At 35.7% G+C, this 18,894-nt stretch overlaps 1 protein-coding gene across 3 annotated transcripts in view; it reads right to left on the bottom strand.

Annotated features, from left to right (window-relative positions):
* The window catches only part of Thoc2 (THO complex subunit 2), a 112,725-nt gene that overhangs the window by 34,941 nt on the left and 58,890 nt on the right, over positions 1-18,894 (bottom strand). For all 3 annotated transcript variants that reach the window (XM_050118846.1, XM_050118845.1, XM_050118844.1), the window contains exons 15-23: positions 18,709-18,810; positions 15,371-15,455; positions 14,390-14,483; positions 13,948-14,028; positions 11,766-11,862; positions 8,535-8,652; positions 6,782-6,961; positions 4,971-5,135; positions 1,249-1,524 (exon numbers count right to left, since the gene is read on the bottom strand). In XM_050118846.1, coding sequence (XP_049974803.1) covers positions 1,249-1,524; positions 4,971-5,135; positions 6,782-6,961; positions 8,535-8,652; positions 11,766-11,862; positions 13,948-14,028; positions 14,390-14,483; positions 15,371-15,455; positions 18,709-18,810 — 1,198 coding nt within the window. The remainder of the gene's footprint in view (positions 1-1,248; positions 1,525-4,970; positions 5,136-6,781; positions 6,962-8,534; positions 8,653-11,765; positions 11,863-13,947; positions 14,029-14,389; positions 14,484-15,370; positions 15,456-18,708; positions 18,811-18,894) is intronic.

Here is an 18,894-nt window from a genome sequence, read left to right on the forward strand (position 1 = left end):
ATATCATCTGCAAATAACGAAAGTTTAACTTCTTCCTTTCCAATTCGAATCCCCTTGATCCCCTTATGTTGTCTTATTGCTATTGCTAGAACTTCAAGCACTATATTGAAGAGGTATGGCGAGAGTGGACAGCCTTGTCGTGTTCCTGCATATCACCATAGAACCTTTATCTGGCGATGGATGGAGATAGAGACAGAGACCCTCACTGGATCACCGGACTGAGCTCCCAAGGTCCCAATGAGGAGCAGAAGAAGGGAGAACATGAGCAAGGAAGTCAGGACCACGAGGGGTGCACCCACCCACTGAGACAGTGGGGCTGATCTATTGGGAGCTCATCAAGGCCAGCTGGACTGTGACTGAAAAAGCATGGGATAAAACCGGACTCTCTGAACATGGCAGACAATGAGGGCTGACGAGAAGCCAAGGAGAATGGCACGGGGTTTTGACCCTACTTCATGTTCTGGCTTTGTGGGAGCCTAGCCAGTTTGGATGTTCACCTTCCTAGACATGGATGGAGGGGGGAGGACCTTGGACTTTCCACAGGGCAGGGAACCCTGACTGCTCTTTGGACTGGAGAGGGAGGGGGAGAGGAGTAGGGGGAGGGGGAGAGAAGGGCGGGAGGAGGGGGAGGGAAATGGGAGGCTGGGAGGAGGCGGAAACTTTTTTTTTCTCAATAAAAAATAAAAAAAGAAAGAAAAAAAGAAAAGACACTCAACCAGTCTCTAGACTTAGACTAATCTTCCCCTTATCAAAATAGCTATTAAAATTACTCTCATAATCTTTCTAAGGTACCATTTTTACATGTTATTCACCAGAAGAGATGTCTAAACAAGCTCTAGATTATACTGTATTTACTATTCTGCCTGATTTTCAGGACCTGCCTAATTTGTTACTAACCTCATTTTTCAAATACATCAAAAGTCCATTCAGTAGAGTAAAAAAGGTCTTATGCACGCACACACACACACACACACACACATAAAATGGATAATAATTATCCTGCTCTTGAAATAGGAGTCAAACAAATCACCTTAAATTGCTATGAGAGTGTTCACTAGAAAAGGCATGTATGTTTTTTATTCCTTAATTATAATTTATATCCATTGAGGGGTTACCATTAAATTCATTTAAAATATTATAGATCAACAAGACTGTAGAATCAAAAATATTGAACTAAAATAATTGCAAAGCACGGACAATAATACATAAATATCATAATTATACTTGTGTTGCTATAATAAAACCTACCATTTCCTGATTGTCATCAATTGCTTTCATCTGGACTTTAAGTTTATTGACTTCTCTTTCATAGCTGGTATGTGGAACTGCAAGGTCATACATTGTCAATGACCAAAATGTAGCATAGAACTGAGGGCTGATATCATCCCAGACTTTGGAAACATGTAAGGAGACCACTGCTTCATGGACAGGAGCCATCACCATCTCACATGATGTAATGTATTTATGGACTTTATGTTGCTGTTTACTTCCCTTTTCTGATTTTTTAAGTTCATCGTATTTTGACTGGAGAGAAAAAGTTAAAACATATCATATATACTTATACAAAACTGTAATGGCAATTCTAGTTTCTTACCAAGAGCACTTATTCCAAGATAAATTATCTCTAAAATCTGTTCCAATCCTCAGTTTCATGTTCTTAACTAGTTTTTTTTTTTCAATAAAATTTGACCTACTAACTAACTGCAATAGGGTTTGTATCAAGAAGCTGGATTGCCTTAAGAAAAGTTACTGAGACTACCACCTCAGTGACCAAATGTTGAGTTTTGCCAGACTTAGGGGTTCCCCAGAATGCAAGACATCAATGCTGAAACTGACAATATTCCAGAGAAAGCAACCAATTACTTTAGTCTACTGTCAAGCCAAATAAAATTTTCCATACATACCTGTGGTAAATTAAATTGAAATCATGTGAGAATTGATGCTACCTTTTTTGTTTTTTGTCCTGACTGGCGTGTCCTAATTAAGGAGAGAATCGGAGGAAGGCTATACTTTTAATTACATGAGGTAAAAAATGAATCTGCTAGTGAAGTGATACTGACATAATTATTATCAGTTCATAAAATATGCCAAATGCAGCAAAGAAAATTAATACACTGTCTCATGTCTTTCAGCCATTTTATGATGAAATACTTCTTGCCAAAAAATTTTTACTTGATTTAGGCATCAAAAAGTCCTACAATCAGTTGCTTCTTTATATTAGAAAAACATTGAAATCATTCAGTTCATGCTAAACTTATAACCCCAAACCAGACGATCACCTATGAAACATTTTGATTCAGTTGTACACTGACAGGTAACAGTCTCATCTGAACTAAAAGAATATCATATCCATTACATTCAATGATATGTCCAGCAGAATCCAGGAATCCTGCGACTGTTCTAGAAGTAGATTACTCCCATGCTAGAGAACATGCTGATAGCTACTGAAACTACAGAACTGATAAAGCTACTAACCCACAAGCTATAGGAAAGTGTACCAATTATATCAGAAACCAAGAAGAACAGTAGCTAGGGTAAAAAGGATTTTAAATTTAGAAAGTAGATTTTGCTGAAGGTAATTAATGTGAATTTAAATGAGCAAAATGACATCTGATAAGGTTCTAACGAGACATGAGACAAAACAGTGCTAAAACGACCTGCAAATGACAATCTGACTACCTAACTGGGAAATCTCTAGAACAACTGGAGCAAGCAAAACCTCCCTTTCAAATCTGTTTCAAGATTAAGTCTCAATGATTAAAAGTAAAAATTAAGTTATATGTATAAGAAGACTATATAATAGCACCAAGCTTCCTATTTCTGTGTTTCTGAATCTGTGACTTCTATTGGTAGCTCTTCCACTAGAATTTAGTCCAAAAAATAGGCTTAATCAAAAAGATAGTTATACTTCATCTACAATGCCAATTTCCCTTATCTAAATTAAATTAACACTTAGGTTCACATCTTCAGTGAAACAGAGAATTAAGGGGTACCACTTTACTTTTGATTTATGTCTAAAAAGTTTTTTTGTCAGGACAAGAATCTAAGCATTTCTGGTTGAATATTTCCAAGGGGGCCTGTGGTAGCCAATTTACGGAGGGGAACATACAGTTACCCCTTATTCTCTCTCAGCATTTGAAAAGAAAAAAAAATTATTTTTTACTGTGTCTTTCTGTGTGTGTATGTGGGGGAGGGGAGAGACAGACAAAAGACAGAATGTCTGTGTAGCATGTTTATAGGTACCTGTGGAGAGCAGAGGACAGCAGATCCTCTGGAACTAGAATTATGCGCGGTTGAGACTCTCCCAGCATAGGTGCTTGGAAGTACTCTTGGGTCCTCTGTATGCCCTATATTCATTCGGTCCTCTCCTCATTTTCTTATACATTTTCCCACATTCATCAGAGGCTCACTGAGAGGATTTCATCTAAGAAGTCAATTGGGGGGGGGGGGGTAGATGCCCATCTAATTGCACCCTAGGCTGCTGAGGTACTCCCTCTCCTAAGAGGCATGTCACCCACATAGGGTGAGTTGGGAGACATTTATTACTGCCTGGAGTATATAAATGCCACTGTATATTTCTTTCTTCCTAAACCCTAAATAACATGTCTTTCATTAGATTTTTTTTCAACTCCTAAAAGACAACATTTTTCATGGCAAAAAAAAAAAAAGTAGGCCATAAGTATGAATGATCTTTTCCATTTTCTGACCAGAGCTCAGCCAACAACAACCAGGTATTCCTGTTTGCTAGGATTCATTGACACTGATTAGGACATCCAGGTCTCAGAATAGTAAAATGCAACAACATGAAAGTCCCAAAATAAATAAAGCAATCCTTCCACCTAAGTTCTTCAAGAAATCAGGACCTATGTTTTTATAAGTGAGACTTCTCTGATGTGGTTAGGGTAAGAATGCAAGACATTAACTACACATAGACAGCATATAATTTTCTGTAATGATAGATTCTAAAGGAAAACAAAAGCCTCCCTTGTTCCCATTAACACTTTAGAATATATAGGACAGGAATTGCTGGATAATGGCACTGAGATGGTCATTAAATCAAATAAGACCGTAGCAGTTCAAAAGTAAACACTAACAGAGTATGCTCAATTACATAATCAGATGAACTTATCATTTCTCCTTAGTGTCTTTTTAGAGACCTGTGCTACAAACCCATATCCCTACAGGGAATAAAGAGGGAATCTTAGTTTAAGAGAAGGAGACCAATACTACATACAGGACAGATTTAAACCATTTCACCCCATGTTGCAGTTAAAAACCACAAACAGTATAAAACTAAACACAAAGAGCAGAAAGGTCAGAACCCAAGTAAACAGAAAATGGAGACTATGCTGCATCTCCATGAATTGATTATAGCCCTATGGGGAAAGAAGTCAGGAAGACCTATGATGGAGGAAGGTCATTGGCTAATAAAGAAACTGCCTTGACCCATTTGATAGGCCAGCCTTTAGGTGGGTGGAGTAAACAGAACAGAATGCTGGGAGGAAGAGGAAGTGAGCTCAGACTTGATAGCTCTGCTCTCTGGGACAGACACGATGAGGCTCCAACCCAGGATGGACATAGGCTAGAATCTTCCCGGTAAGCGCACCTTGGGGTGCTACACACATTAATAGAAATGGGTAATCAAGATGTAAGAATTAGCCATTAAGAAGCTAGAGCTAATGGACCAGGCAGTGTTTAAATGAATACAATTTGTGTGTTGTTATTTCGGGGCATAAGCTAGCCAGGCGGCTGGGAGCAGGGTGGCAAGAACGCAGTCCACAGCTCCTACTACAGACCTATTTTTTGAAGCAGTACTGCTCACTGCTGAGACAAGAATAAAAACAGAAAATACGAGTAATTCTCTAAGAGAGAAGATCTGAATTTATCAAATTAGAGTGTATCCAAAACTAAAATATTTGTGAAAGAATTTAGAATTACTCTTGAAAGCCAATGAGGATGTTAGTACTTACCGAAATATGGTGTGCATACATTGGCCTAGACAGAAAAAATGCTGCATCGTGAGGTGTATGAAACTCATTACAGAGCACGTCAATTGAAGGCACTCGCTTTATGTAATCTTCTGTACTCAGATTAGATGCTAAAAACCCACCAAACTGTACTAGAGTATCATGACACTAAATTAAAATAAGACAAAAAAAAAAAAAACAGATGTTAACATTTCACAAAATCAACATAAACCCTTTTTCAAATGATTAAGGTATATTATTTTGACAAAATTTTGATTGGGAATTAAGTATCCAGATTTTTAACAGTACAGGCAGAGACAGAAATGAAGAGCACTGGGTTCAGTGAAATACATGAGGGCCAGAAAGACAATTTTCACATATTCCCACTTGTACATAAAGCCTATAATAATGTTGACTTGCCAAAAGTAAAAGAGAGGAAGAGTAGCTATTATAGGCTAAGAGTGCCACCGGAAAAGGGATAGGGAGATGTGGGGATCTTTAATATCAAAGCACATTTATTAACATAGGATAAATAAGTTCTAGTTATGTACAGCCAGCACAGACTGGCTACAGCTTATAGCAATTTGTGAAATATAAAGGTCTGGAAGAAAGGAGCTCAATATTTCTCAAGACAATGATAAAAGATAAAAAAAGGAATTACCAATTTCATCATTTACACATCTAGATACCATAACTGAATTATGGCAATGTACCTTATAAACATGCACAATTACTAGATATCAAATAAAATTTTGAATTAAAACAAAGCTTATATATTCATATACTTATATTAGTCAAATATGTTTTCTATATGGTCCTAAAAAAAGGGGGAGAGAACATGCACTGTCTAGGCACAATGACACATATCTATAATATAACCCAACACTCAGGAAGCAGGGGGCAATCATAAGCTTAAGGCCAGCCTGAGTTACATCTTTATTTTATTTATACAAATATTCAGTATAAAACCTGGAGTAACTGCAGAAATCAGGAAAGTAAAAAGGGACCACTATGGTGGGGGGAACAAGAGAGAAATGATAGGATACAAGTGACTTGAAGGGGGAACTAGAGAGAACAAGTAGATCTTTAATTCAGGACGGGGAGGAAAGTAAACACAAAAGGACAGGGAATGAGGGCCAAATAAAGGAATGTCTTAAAAAGTCATAAGGAATCATGCTATTAATTATCTACATAAATATACCCATAATACATGCAAATCAATGTTTAATTATATCGTTTATTGAAAATTTATCATCTGAGCTGACAATACTGCCCTTAAGAGCTACAGACTATTAACAAAAACTCCAACACTGGGTATGAAAAGCCCCCTTTTAGTTGCTAACCAAGGATTGTCCAAGAGACTCTCAAAACACTTATCTAAAAATCCTATAAAACAATATGCACAAATAATGAGAAGTCAACACCTTTGTCATTATTTATAGAATTATATTACACACAAAAATATATTAAGTATTAGCAATCTTATTACTAAGAAGTAAAAAATAATATCTACTTTTCCGCAACTGAAATTACAGATTTCCAGAGATCAAAAAAGAAGCAAACAATCTGATACTGGTCTTTCATAAGACGGAACATCTAATTAACTGAAAACCTTACACATAACCTCTTCTACACCCATCTCTTAAATGTCATAATATGCAGAAATAGAGGCCCCATTTAGGGAAATCCTATTTGACATTACAGATGTTTCACATTCATATGGTATGTACAAATGATACGTTTCAAAGGACAATACAATCTCTATTTTATCAGGATTAAGAAAATCTCTCTACACCAAAGCTTTGTTCGCTTACCTGGTCATAGAGCTTTCCAACAAGTTTCAAGTGTTTCTCTCCACCCTCCTGAAAAATTACTCCATTCCTCTGCTGAGCCATAAGTAAACAGAGTGGAAGAGCAAGATCATGGTCCAATAGTGCATCCTTTAATCTCTGAGAAGATTTTTTAGTGTTTCTGATCTGGCCAAAATAACCACCCTATACAAACAGAAGAAACAAATTTACTGCCTATATGCAATGTACTCCAAATTGCCTCACTGGAAAAAGAAATAGAAGAAAGTTGAGACACAATCTTTAAAACATTTCTGACCAGGGGCTGGAGTGACGGCTCAGCAGTTAAGAGCACAGGCTATTCTTCCAGAAGACCTGGGTTCAATTCCCAGCACCCACATGACTCTGTAACTCCAGTTCCTGGGAAACTGACACCTTCACACCAATGCACATAAAGTTAACTAAACTGTAAAAAAATTAAAAACAAAATTTCTGACCTAGGAGTTACAATCCAAGCACCTGGAATGCAGAGTTCAAGACCATCCTCAACTATACAAGTTGGAAGTCAGCTAGGGCTACAAGGGAAACTCTCAAAAAAACAGGCAGTGGTTGTGTATGCCTTTAAACCCAGCACTTGGGAGGCCAACACAAAGGAATCTCTGTTTGAGGCCAGCCTGGTCAACTAAGCAAGTTTCAGGACAGGTTCTAGAGTGACTATCTTTTATACTTTCAGTCTTTAAAGATCCCGTTACTAGTATATCACAGCTCCATTTTTTTTTTTTTGTTTTTTTGAGACAGGGTTTCTCTGTAGCTTTGGTGCCTGTTCCAGAACTAGCTCTTGTAGACCAGGCTGGCCTTGCTCTTAAAAAAGAAAAGTAGCAGTAGCCAAGTGGTGGCAGCGCACACCTTTAATCCTAGCACTGAGGAGTCAGAGGCAGGTGGCTATCTGTGAGCTCAAGGCCAGCCAGGCCTAGAAGAGCTAGTTCCAGGACAAGTTCCAAAGCTACAGAGAAACCCTGTTTTGAAAAAACTAAAACAAGAAAAAGAAGGTAGCAGTGGTTTTGAAAGAACACATATGGCTTGACATTAGGCTTTAGGAACTTACATACTATTTGAATTCTATACCATGACCACACATATAGAATTGTCTACTCATTTGTGTGAAACATGCTCTACAATCCATAGGGGGATAAATAGATAGTACCAAATTCTACACATATTATCTTTTATTTATGCACATATACCTATGACAAAGCCTAATTAGGCACAGAAAGTAATTATCAACAATTAGTAAAATAATCAGAATGATACAATAAAAGTATGCAAACATAGTCACTCTCCAATATGTTATTGTATTGCATTCATTCTTATGAGATGCAATGCCATTTAGGCATAGTGATGAAGAATTAGGAAACTTAAGCAAAGGTTACTTGAATACAAGTATATTACAGTACTGCCAACTGATAACTAAGACTACTATTCACATAGCCAATATGAAAACCCAAGATGGCTTGTATAGTATGGATATGCTGGTCAAAAGGATAATTTATGGGACCAAAGTAAGCAAGAAGAAAGGCTAAAGATTTACATTATTCTACACAGGATGGGCTTCAAACTAAAAAAAATTATAATTTATTTTTTTATAATTCTTTTCTCTTTAATTTTGAATTGTAGTTAACCGTGGATAATAGAAATCTTGAAAAACAAATCCATAGATATAGTGGGACCATAGTACATTTGATTTTAACAAAGTTCAACAAAGAGGAAAAATAATTCTTACCTCAGCCTTTAGTTGCTCCCCACCAGTCATGGCCTCTAATTGCTCTGTTGTCATTTCCTCTGTAATTTCGATTCCTGCCATTTTTTGTACCACTTCTTTCAATATTAGTAGGTCAAAACTAATACAAAAAAATTAAACCAGTTAAAATTTCAAATATAAAAAATACAAAATAATTAATATACTGATAATCTTTATTTAAACATAAAAAACAAGAGGGAACACTAAGGCTTGCTTTTTTATTTTATTTTTTAAATGAAATACTTATATCACTTCTAGTACTACAATAGAAATATTTCATGTTTACTTTTGATTTTTTTTTAACCTGGATTAATTTGAAGTTTGGGGCTAGGATACAAAAAATAAAAGTAATATGAAATCTATTCAGATACTATTTACCCAAACTTCCTGTCCTTCCTCCCCACCTACTAAATTTCATGTGTTAAGGCCTTGATCCCAATGGTGGCAATATTTTTGGAAGATTCTTGAAACTTTAGGTGAGGCCTCGCTGGAGAAAACAGGTCCCTGGGGATATATTCTTAGGGGCAGTATCTTGTCCCTGACCCCTTGCTCTCTCATTCTCACGCCTTTTGTCTGTCTGCCTCTATGTGTCTTTCTGTTGTATTGTTTCTCTCCTTCTTCTCCTCACATCCTCCCTCTCCCCACACACATCTCTTCCCAGAGGTGATAGTTCTGCCCAACCACACCACCTTAAGTGGTGATATTCTGCCTTACATCATAGTTGCTACCTCCAGACTGAACCCTCTGACAATGAGTAGAAAAGAATCAGTGTCATATGGCTGCTTTCAGGAATTTGTCAGAATGACAAGAAAGTAGCACAGAACACTTTACAGAATGAACAGGAGAGTAGATGATTTAAGCCATGCTCGTTTGCTCCTTCAAATGTTTAAGAATGCACATTAGCACAGAGCCATTACCAACTAGAGTAACTCTAATATTTAATCTATTGTTCATAGTTCATTTTCATCAGCTGCCCCAATAATATTTTCCTTCTCCAATTCATGATGCTCAATAAGTTTCTTACAGTAGGTAGCCATCTCACTAAAACTCCAAATGAGAAAAATGAATACAGCTCTACAATACTGGTATATAATTAGAAAAGAGGGGGGTAAGGAAGGAAAGAAAAAAGTAAAGTGCCAAGCTGTGGTACTTGAACCTAAAGTAAAAGATTTTGCAAAAACACTAAGCATGTTCTAGCTATGTGGTAACAGTTATCCATTTTTTGAGACATAATCTCACTATAGCCTCAAATTCATGCTTCTCCCCTAGATGTTCTGGAATTATAGGCATCTCCCACAACACCTGGCTAGGTATGTACATTCAGAACTGTCAATGAAAATAACACTTTGTGACTTCAATAACTTTCTTTAATTACATAATTTTTCCAAATGTAAAAGCACACCTATGAGTATACAAATTATTGGACAAGGTATACTTTTCTAATATTCTTATCGGGGATTCCTTTCAATTTGTCATGCTTTCCCAAATCCGGCAGTTTCATGCAAACTAATACACAACTACCAATGTAGCATTGAGATGTATTAAAACAGTTTTAATTAAATGGTCACAAATACGTATTGACAATAAAGCAAACTAAATTATAGATTAAAACTAGTGTTCTCATGGCTTGTAGAAGTAAAGAAGTAAAATACAGAAGTGACAGAGATTACAAAGGTAGCAACAGTGTCCCAACAAAACCGAGATATTATAATTTTCCCAAAGCCAAAATAGCACTGTAGGAAATTAATTTAGCACCTGTTTGAAACACCAAAGAGCTTTTATTTTTTGTTGACTTTATAGCAGAAAGTGTCTATAGTTATCTAATTATAATCAATCTAGTGGTGCTGTTTATTCAAAGCCTAAGCATTGCCACTGGCCCCACAGTATGTACAAAAAAAGGAAAGTTAAAAATCACGTAAGTCTTACATATCACTAAATTCACATTCAAAAAGTAATTTTTTACTATATACTCCCTTAAAGAAACATTCTATCAAATGTGTAATGTAGTAAAAAAAAAAATCAACAATGTAATGTTTTGTCATAAAAGAACATTTAATATTCCTTATTAAACATGTTCTCAAAAATCTTAATGGTAAAAATAAGTTAACTGTCCTTTTAACGTGTTTTATCTGTAGCCAAATATTATATCGCTAGAGAAACAATCTCTCTGTAATAATTTCTAAATTATATTTAAGATTCAATATATAGATAGGCATAGTAGCACATGACTCTTTGGTGTAGCAGTTCCTTCTGTTTATGTGTTGCTTTCACTGGTTAATGAATAAAGAAACTGCCTTGGCCTAGTGGATAGGGTGGAACTTATCAAGTAGTTGATAGGACAGAGAAGATAGAACTGAATTCTGGGAGGAAGAAAGCAGAGAGAGAGAAGCCATGGATCCTCAGCCTAAAATGAACACTAGTTAGAATCTCTGGTAAGCCACTGCCACATGGCCATACACAGAATAATAGGGTTAAACTAGTATGTAAGAGTTAGCCAATAAGAAGTTAGAGCTAGGGGCTGGAGAGATGGCTCAGAGGTTAAGAGCACTGCCTGCTCTTCCAAAGGTCCTGAGTTCAATTCCCAGCAACCACATGGTGGCTCACAACCATCTGTAATGGGGTCTGGTGCCCTCTTCTGGTCCGCTGGCATACACACAGACAGAATATTATATACATAATAAATAAATATTTAAAAAAAAAAAAAAGAAGTTAGAGCTAATGGCCAAGCCATGTTTTAATTAATACAGTTTCTGTGTGGTTATTTTGGGTGTAAACTAGCCAGGCGGCTGGGACAAACAAGCGGCCCCCATCTCTCCTTGCAACAACTCTTTAATCCCAGTATTCAGGAGGCAAAGGCAGTCCACTGTGAGTTTAAGGCCAGCCTAGACTTCGTAGTGAGTTCTAAGAAGGAATTCAAGGCCAGTCTGGATTTCATAAGTGAGTTCTAGGATGACCTGGGCTATATGGTGAGATCCCGTGTCAAAAAAAGCTAATTCTATATACACCCAAGCCTAATAATTAAAAGGTTGAGAAAACAAAAGTATGAATTTTGAGGACAATCAGAACTGCAAATGAGACTCTCTCTTAAAAAATGTATTATACAAATAGTCATTCCAGTTAAAATCTATGAGTCTGACAAAGTAACAATAATGCCAACATTCCAAATCCACCAGAAGTGCTTGAATTATTAAATTTCATATCCATATAACTTACCTTTTGCCTGCCTTTAATTGATTGGCTACATACTGAAGAAGACCAGCAAGATCAATGGGGTATTTACGAAACACTGCACCACAGAAACTAGCCAGACCTACATGAAATAAAAAGTAAACAAAATGTATTACTATAATTTATTAGTATTAATGTATTAGTATAATTTCAACAAAATCAATTTCTAAAATAAAATGAGGTATGAAAAAATTTTTAAAGATTTATTTATTTCATGTGTGTTTGCGTTTTCTAGCATGTTTGTATGTGGCCATGTTCATACCAGCTGCCTAAGCAAGCTAGAAGAGTGTATTAGATCCCTGGAACAGATGCTGTGTGGGTAACTGTGACTGCCGTGTGGGTGCTCGGAACTCTTGTACTCTTGAAGAGTAGCCAGCGCTCATAACCACTGAGCAATCTCTCCAGTCCCATATGAATTCAGCTTTGACTGATGAAACTAAATGGAGTTTTACAATACCAATACCTAATGTTTATTAAGTATACATATTTAAACATATTATCTTAATTCTTATAATACCTTAGGTTAGTATAAACCTACTGATGAGGCAAATTGAAGAGATGGATCACATAACTTGATGGTGGTGGTTAACTAGGCAATAATGCAACCTATGTACCCTGATCAGTTAGGACTCAGTCATGTAGAATACCAATCAAACTCAAAACAATTGAAGAGATGGATCACATAACTTGATGGTGGTGGTTAACTAGGCAATAATGCAACCTATGTACCCATCAGTTAGGACTCAGTCATGTAGAATACCAATCAAACTCAAAACAACCAAATTCCCACCCATAGAACAGAGTCAAAACAGACTGTTTATATCTAAGAACATGCTACAGTTATAGACAACAAAAGAAACAAGCAACTTTCCTAGAATCAGACATAAACCTTTTTATTTTTACTTCATACATATCAAGGTCTTGCCTACATGTATGTTTGTGTACCATGTGTGTGCCTAGTAACCATAAAGGTCAGAAATTGGTGTCAGACTCCCTAGAAATAGAGTCACAGAAGGTTGTGAACCATCACATCAATTCTGAGATTAGAACCCAGGTCCTCTGGAAGAGCAGTCAATGCTCTTAAATGCTGAACTATCTCCACAGCCTAGAAAGACCAATTTGAACCAATAATTCCTTTCACTTATAGAGAAGAGAGAGGAAACCCCCAGGAAAGACTAAGAGGATGAGTGTCTGGAACTTATCTAACAGTTATTTGCTAAGCACCTATATAATTAAACCAAAATAGTCCTGCCCTTGGAGCTTAGAGTTCAATAAGAAATTCAGAAAACGGAATGAATATGGTAAATATGGTTCTATGATAGTACTAGGAAATTAGACTTCTGGATGGTTTGCACTAATAATGAGTTTTCAAAAATAATGACTTCTTGCTTGAAATCTAATGATGATGAAATCAGAAGATGAACTGAATGAAAGGAATGACCATGAAAGGGTATCTAAGTAGAGGAAAGAAGGTACAAAAGGTCTATGAATGGCACAAAACTTCAGTATTAATGGAATTAAAGACTGACAAGTAGAGTGGGGTGCTAGACTAGTAAGGGCCTGATTCTAAAAGACTTGAAGCACTTACTTGTAGCACTTACTAAGTATTTCATGGGCTAAGTAAATGTAGAATGCTTGCTTAGTATGTGTGAGGGACTAAATTCAGTCCCCAATATTCTAAGAGGAAAAATCAAACTTTACAGGACAATAGGAGTCACTAAAGATTCAGATTCACATACATTACAAGAGGAAAGAGTGCATCCTCTCAAAACACTAAGTTAGAAAGAAAGGGAATGTCAGCTCCCAAATGCCTCCCCTAAATTTTTCCATCTACGTACTAACCCAGCCCAACCCTGCTTAGCTTCCCTGATCAGATGGCACTTAATACATTCAAGCTGGTATGGCCAGAGATTGCTTCCTCAAATTCTATCATAGTAAGAAGTAGTTTCTTGAGTAAAGAAAGTTAATAAGTACTTAATAAATCTCCATACAGACCCAAGGTCTCAGACAATTTACAAAACAAGCCGAGTGGCCAATTATCCTCAAGAGTACTTGAGAAATAAGCCCCTAAACGGAAAACACCGGGTAACCAAATAAAAGATGGCGATTACCACTTCCTTAGCACCACCAATAATACTATGAGCCTTAAAAAAAGAAGAGCACTTACTCTGAAGCCAGTTTGAGATGGTTGTGTCATCATGCTTCATCTTCTCCTTTTCTGGATTAGCTAAAGCTTCAATAATACAATCTTTCACACATTAAGAAAAAAATATCACATCAGTAACAAAGACCCTTAGACCCCCACATCTTGAGGGAGAAATAGAAATAACTATACTCATTGTATATCGATTCTCTGTTGCCCTCTTTCTCATCTTCTAACAAGCGACATTCCACCTGATTCCACATGTTTGGGAAAACAAGGTCTCTGCTCTTACACATGTGCATGCATACACATACACATAAAATTTCTCTTCTAATACTTTGTTTGATCAGTCAAATGGAGCAAACTTAGATCATTACCTAAGGAAATCAGAAAGAATAACTAAAACATTCGGCATTTAAATACAGGGACACATGATGTCTATATATGGCTTCACATGAAAGGATACAGGCCAAAACATCATAATTCAATGAAGTGAGGTATTTCAATGAATCTACTACAGGTGTTATCAAGTTATCATATTTCTGTATTTGTGACAAGATCTGGAAGAACAAGAAAGAATAAGTTGCATTAAGTAAATAAAAACTTATATGCTAATTAATATTCATACTTATCCAAAATTAGAAATAATACAATTAAAGTGGTTTTTCTATTTTGCATATACTTATAAATATAAATAAAGCATATTACATATTACAATTAATGCTCTGTACAGCATTTTTCTAAGGCTACATTTTCCATTTAGAAAACAATTCCAAGAGGTCTAAATTTGGATTTTGGAATGGTAGAGACTATTCCTGTTTTAAATGTTACTTAGTCTTTCTAAAATGGACGCTTTGCTCTTTGTTTCAGGTACACATTTTTAGTCTTGTTGATTTTTGTGTTTTGTTTTACCAAGTGAGAGAGAAAAAAACATGATGTTGGGTGGCTAGGAAGGTAGCAAGGATCTGAGAGGACTTGTGAGAGGGGAAAGAATAAGATCCAAATATACTGTATGAAAATTTCAATAATGATAATTTCAAAAAAATAGGTAATGCCGGGCGGTGGTGGCATACGCCTTTAATCCCAGCACTTGCGGGGCAGAGAAGCAGGGAGATTTCTGTGAGTTTGAGGACAGTCTGGCCTACAATAGCTAGTTCCAGGACAGCCAGGGCTATACAAAGATATCCTGTATTGAAAAAACAAAAAAAAAAAAGAATACAACACTGTTAAAACTGAATCAGAGTGAAACACTATTCAGATGTTTCTAAAACATATAGTAGTTCTGTTGTACATTACTAGAAAACTGATCAATATTATGAAGCTTTGTTTTAAGCATAAATTGGCATTTCATCAGCTTTTTCCAAAAACATCTTAAAATTTACATCATTTCATTTCCACTTGTATTGATTTAAGGAAAACGCCTTAAAATATTAACTTCAAAACGTACATAATCAAACAAAATGGTTGGATTGCTGTGGCTCAACTTGCCAATTTGTCTTCCTGAAGGCTTCACATTTTCCTTGGTTAGACGCCTATAAGGGAGAGAAATGTCAAGGTTCATACTAAGTACCATTACTCAGCTGCTGATAAGCTCTGCTATATCATGAGAAGAAAACCGAAACACACAAAATGGATCCATACAAACTACTGCATTTTCATGTACTCTGCAGCAGAAGTTGAACTTTCAGAGGGAATTTCAAAGTTTAAGAGTTAGTTATCTATTAAGAATAAAACTTACTTTATTATACAAATACATAAAATAACTTTTTAAAAGAATCATAATTATTTTAGATTTACCAGGTTTTGTTTATCAGTTCAGGAATTAGTGGGGCTTCGGACCCTGACAGTTCTCAATTTCTTATTCAAGATACATAATTTTTACAATTAACAAATTACATTCCTTTCATACTTCTTTCTTTTGTATTCAGTATACTTTTTCCAAGATTCTAAAATCCTGTATCAGTGAAACTTATAGCTCAACACAATTATTACACAAAATTGGAAGCTTTTCTGAGATGATTACATAATAAAAGCAGAAACTCTATAAACAGCTATAGGTGTGATAAAAAGCAATCCATTAATTAAAACAATGTTATAACGGGGTGCTTCCTCTTCTTGTTTCCTACATTCCCATTCCCATTCCCTGCCAGTGGAGAAGAGAGCCCACTGGTTTAAACTTGACTCCATATTCTCTGCCTTCACACAGCACCACCTTTTTGGGTGGTTCTACTTGCCAGGGTTTACACTCTCCCTTCTCACATACACTATATACTTTATTCTATTCCCTCTGTCTTCACTACCCTGAAGGGAAAAATAAGCAAAACTAAAGAAATACTTTCTTGATGGCATTCAACCTTCAAGCTACCAGAGTTTCATGCATAGAAAACACAACCAATGAGCATTTAAAGAATGAATGATTTGAAAACATAAAATTACCCAAACAACACATTAATATACTCCATTCTCAGTGTAAAAAGTTTAAGCAGCAAACTCCAAGTTTGGTGAAACAGTTACAGCTAAAATATAACAAAAATCCAAGGATATTAAAAATTCTACACACATTGTTCTACACTAAATAGTTGTACTCATATATGCATTTATATTAATGCCTTCTATGACACAGGAATACAAAAATGAGAGTTCTTGCTCTCAAATTTGGCCTAACTAAAGACTCATATTTCAAATCATATTTTTGAAATTCTCCCATTATTTTTTGTTTGTTGGTTTTTCTGCCAGTCTCACCTCAGTAGGAAATAAAGGCGGGCTCAAATTCATTGTCCTCCTGCCTCGGAGTGCCAAATACCGGGAATACAGGAGTATGCCAGTACTCCCGAGAACTTTCTTTTTAAAAAGCTAAGAAATCTGAAAGCAGTACTTATATCCTATCAATAATATGAAATGTGAAGATAGTATGATCATATTGTCTTGAATATACATAAAAATGCCCGAAAGGATAAATAAGAATCCAAATACTGATTACTTCACATTTCTCTTTCTGAAGAGAATTGAGAAACGGATGAGAGACATTTTACTGAATACCTTTTAAAAATGTATATATTTTATAAGGGCAAAATGTGATGTTCATTATCTATATAGGCATTGCAGAAGGAATCTGTCAAACTATCATTTTATTGCCTCAAAAACTTACTTTTATATTGTGAGTCTCAAACTAATCTTTTAGAAATTTTGAAATATACATTATTATTATTAACTGATCACCACACAGTAGAAAATATAACTAAAATTTCTTACTTCTAAGTGAAATATTGATTCCTTTGATCAACATTTCTCCTTTCCTTCATATCTCTTCCCCCCCACATTTCTCCTGCCGCTACTGCCCGAGAACCACTTTTTTGGCTTTAAAAAGGGAGGACATTCTGTCAATCACTACACTGACAAAATGGGAGAACACTGTGGTAACTGAACTAGGCATAGAAAGATAAAGCTGTATAATACTTGCATATAAAATCTGTATACTCATTTACCGAAATTGAAATCATTTGGCCATATAATTTTCAAGAACTTTATAAAAATACAAAAATGAAAAAAAACCCTCATTGAAATGTGCCTAAGTAGAATGCTAGTATAATTTTCCTAAGGTGTACTAGATCTACAAATCAATTTTGTTTGGAAGTATGTTCTGGGGAAGGCTTCAGAGAACTGACACTTGAGCTTACTTTCTAAGAATGAAACACGGATGCAGAGGCAAAGGCAAGCTAAGGGAAAACTTGTACAAATGAAGGAAACAAAAAAGACATACAATGGAAGTAAGGCTACAGAGAGTGTGCTACATTCATACATTCAGGTAAATAAGTAAGCTCAGTACAGCTGGTTAAGTATAACCATTAGGAAATGAGGTAGGATATATGGTAGGAAAGATCAAGGAGTATCTCTCGCATCACCATGTCATAAAGTTTGCCATACAGCCTGCCAATAACTGTCAAGTCGGCCAAGGATTTTGAAGTGAGGAATAATATGAGCTACTATGCTATTCCAGATAAAAAAAAAATTAAGGCTGTTGTTATAGAGTACAGAGAATCAAGAAAATGATAAAGCACTCACTTAGTACCTAGCACAAACAATAATAACACATACACACAGCCTGATCATTCTCATATATATGTGTATATAAATGTGTTTATGGACTATGTTATGATATATTCAACCTGACCTGATTTTGATAACCTAGAAACTGTATCTGTAGGTTTAGGACAATTTTCTTTTAAGCACCAAGCCTACAGTCTCCCCAACAATTACTTCCTAAAATAACTTCTCCTAGTTAGATATTTTCTTCTGTCTATTTTCCCACCCCATTATATATAGTCTATGCAACAACTGTGACCAAGCACATGGCTATTTTTCTAGTAGACAGTGTTCATACACACAGACCCATACTAGCATAAAGTACACAATTTTCATAAGCTTCAAATAATTTACGAGAAAGTATAATTAATATCACTCTTATAAACACAGTTTGATTCCCAGGGCACACATGGAGTAAAGAGAAAACCCATCTCCAGTAGTTATTCCCCAACCTCCACATGCATACCATGGCATATATATGCCCAATTACCTAGACATATAAATCTTAAAAATAAAAATAAAATATTAACTTGTAATTAAAAGATTACATAAAACTTAAGTCATTCTAGCTATAATATATAATTAGCTATACCTCTAACAAATATTTATGAGCTTTCTCTAAGACTCTCAACAAGATAGCTGAAACAAAGTAAATTATATCCAGACATAAATAGGATTAATATAAAAAACAATAAAACTTACTTCATGATATACTTGGCTCTGTCTATTGTTTGAGCCTTAACTTTTACTAAAAGTGGGTGACCATTATAAGTTTCATTCTTCCACTGGCCATATAGACGGTATCTTTAAAAAATTAAATGAAAAATTAGAAAACATTAGGTGCTTAAAAGTTAGTGCACTAGAATTAATTAACAGGAATCAACAATC

The sequence above is a fragment of the Alexandromys fortis genome, unplaced genomic scaffold, assembly GCF_014885135.2.
Source record: "Alexandromys fortis isolate MF-2015 unplaced genomic scaffold, M_Fortis_MF-2015_v1.1 scaffold_114, whole genome shotgun sequence".
NCBI lineage: Eukaryota > Metazoa > Chordata > Mammalia > Rodentia > Cricetidae > Alexandromys > Alexandromys fortis.